At 50.4% G+C, this 2325-nt stretch overlaps 1 protein-coding gene across 1 annotated transcript; it reads right to left on the bottom strand.

The window, feature by feature from the left end:
• Positions 1 to 546: 546 nt before the first annotated feature.
• On the bottom strand, positions 547 to 1533 carry LOC308308876 (kelch domain-containing protein 3-like; the record flags this gene model as incomplete). The annotated part of the gene is made up of 1 exon (XM_080754333.1): positions 547 to 1533. One exon carries the CDS (start codon positions 1531 to 1533, stop codon positions 547 to 549), a length of 987 nt encoding a protein of 328 aa, XP_080610459.1.
• Positions 1534 to 2325: the final 792 nt, after the last annotated feature.

The following is a 2325-nucleotide window of genomic DNA, read 5'->3' as shown; positions in this document are numbered from 1 at the left end:
ACACACAAAGTGAAATGTAGGAGCGTTTTGCACCGCTCAAAAATAAATAAATAAAAGACCCATGAAGTCAGAACTGCAGACTAACTCCCAATCCACGCACTTCCTCCCCTGCGCTGCTGTATGTTGCCTACTGTATAGCTTTCTGCAGCTCAGAAGGACAGCTGACCCCGCCCCACATGTTGCACCTTTCCGCATATTACCTGCAGTTGTAAAAGGGAACCCAGAATCCCTCGTTCATCACAGACACTCGCTACTGTAGTAAATCCCCTGAATGGTGTCCCACAGTTTGTGCCACCAAGGAATATGCCACATATTTACCCCCACTTTGTCTGTGTTTTTTTGAGCGTTGCTCCTGAGCTAAGGTCCAACGACACCTGGCTTACATCTGGCCTACGTCTTTGCACAAAGCGTGCAAAGTTTGTCATACGTCCAGGGTCACATTTGCCAAGCTTGTATGCCCATTTAACTCATAAATAGTACCGCTCACTTCACACTGGGTGTGATTTTTCTTCTTTGTATTTGGGGGTGGGCTCACAGGTAGCGAAGTTACCTTTCCGTTACAGCTGTAGTCGTCATGGACGTCAGTTCCCACCTGATGTTGTGCGGGAGCCCCGACTTCTCCAGGTGGTCCTCGATGACCGCCAGCTTGCACAGCGTCTTCAGGCTCGGATCGAAGTCCAGGACGTACAGGTTTTCGGGCGTGTGTCCGTAACCTCCAAAGGCGAGGATGCGCTGTCCCACCATGCAGAAGCACATCTCGTTCTTCCAAACCGGCCTCTTCCCCTTGGGCTCAAAGGTCTTCCAGGTGAAGGTCTCTGGATTGAACCTCTGGATGGTCTTGTTCATGATGTCACCGCCTAGTATGTACAGCTCTCCGTTGTAGGCAAAGCCCTTATGACCGCTGCTTCCTTTTGTGAGAAGGTCTTCAGAAGGTGTTTTCAGCCAGCAGTTTTTCTCTGTATCAAACACCTTGATGACGCCCTGCTCCTGCCCCCCGAACACATACATGTTCGTCCCAATGATGGTGGCAGAGTGAGCAGTCGCCGGAGTGCCTGTGGCGTCGATCAGAGCCCAGACCATCTTGGTGGTGTCCAACTTGTAGATGGCATTGGAGACTCCAGTCTGCGAGGTCACTCCCCCGTAGATGTACATGGCCTTCCCCAGGACGCAGGCAGAGTGGTTGTACCTTGCTTCCGGAATGGTCCCGGACACCTTCGGCGTGAACCACCTGTGATTGTCGACGTTGAACGCGTGAAGCACCTCCGTCCCCTTGCAAGGGTAACCACCCCAGATGTAGATGTCGTTGGCCACCAGCACGGCCGTGTGGTTGGCGCGCCTGATGACCGGGCTTGCCTCCGAGGGCAGCTTGGTCCAGTGCAGAGACAAGGTGTTGAAGACGTACACATCGGTCTGGTTCCGTTCGTTGACGTAGGTGTAGTACCATCCGAAGGCGTACACCTTGTGGTCCACTGCCACAGCAGCATCGATGGGTTTGCTGGGTCCTCCTTTCAGATCCAATGTCCAGCGGAACATTTTCAAAGATGAGCACAAACTGTGGATGCAACGGAATGGGTCCAAATGGAATAGGTCAAATAGAATAAAAGTTTGTCAAAAAACACTCCTTGTAAAGCGGAATGGAGCCGTGTTGCCCCGTGTCACAGCTTATATCGGTGCGAGTCGTGCGACAATACAAACTGTCACGCAAGGGTTGGCCAATCAGGGAAGACAATCTCTTCAGATGGTCTTTGTGTAAAAGGAAGCGTTATTCATTCAAAGTATATTGCTTTAGTTGCGACCGTCAGGGAGCAGTTTACTATGAAAACCTCCACCGGCCGTCCGTCGGTCGGTCACACGTCACACGTCACACCTTTGCCCTGCTCATATCTCCGCATCAGTATATAGGGCTTGTTTGTTTATTGTATGACATCACGCCACATCATCAGCTGTGGACTCTGTGATGTCATCGTATCGCATCAGTATATAGGGCTTGTTTGTTTATTGTATGACATCACGCCACATCATCAGCTGTGGACTCTGTGATGTCATCGTATCTCCATATATGGCCATCTCTGTATAAGGAGATATAAGTCCTCCATGCCCAAGTATGGGCTGGTGAGGTCAGACTTTGTGTGATGCGTAGGTTATCTCCATATATGGAGATTCAACATGCCAGGCAATGCTCTCTTCCCTGGTGAGAATTGCCCCTTTATATAGGGCTTGTTTGTGTATTGTATGACATCACGCCACATCATCAGCTGTGGACTCTGTGATGTCATCGTATCTCCATATATGGCCATCTCCGTATATGGAGATATAAGTCGTCCA

This window comes from Nannobrachium achirus (assembly GCF_963921795.1).
Source record: "Nannobrachium achirus genome assembly, chromosome: 23".
Classification (NCBI taxonomy): domain Eukaryota; kingdom Metazoa; phylum Chordata; class Actinopteri; order Myctophiformes; family Myctophidae; genus Nannobrachium; species Nannobrachium achirus.
This window is presented reverse-complemented; position numbering and strand designations above follow the sequence as displayed.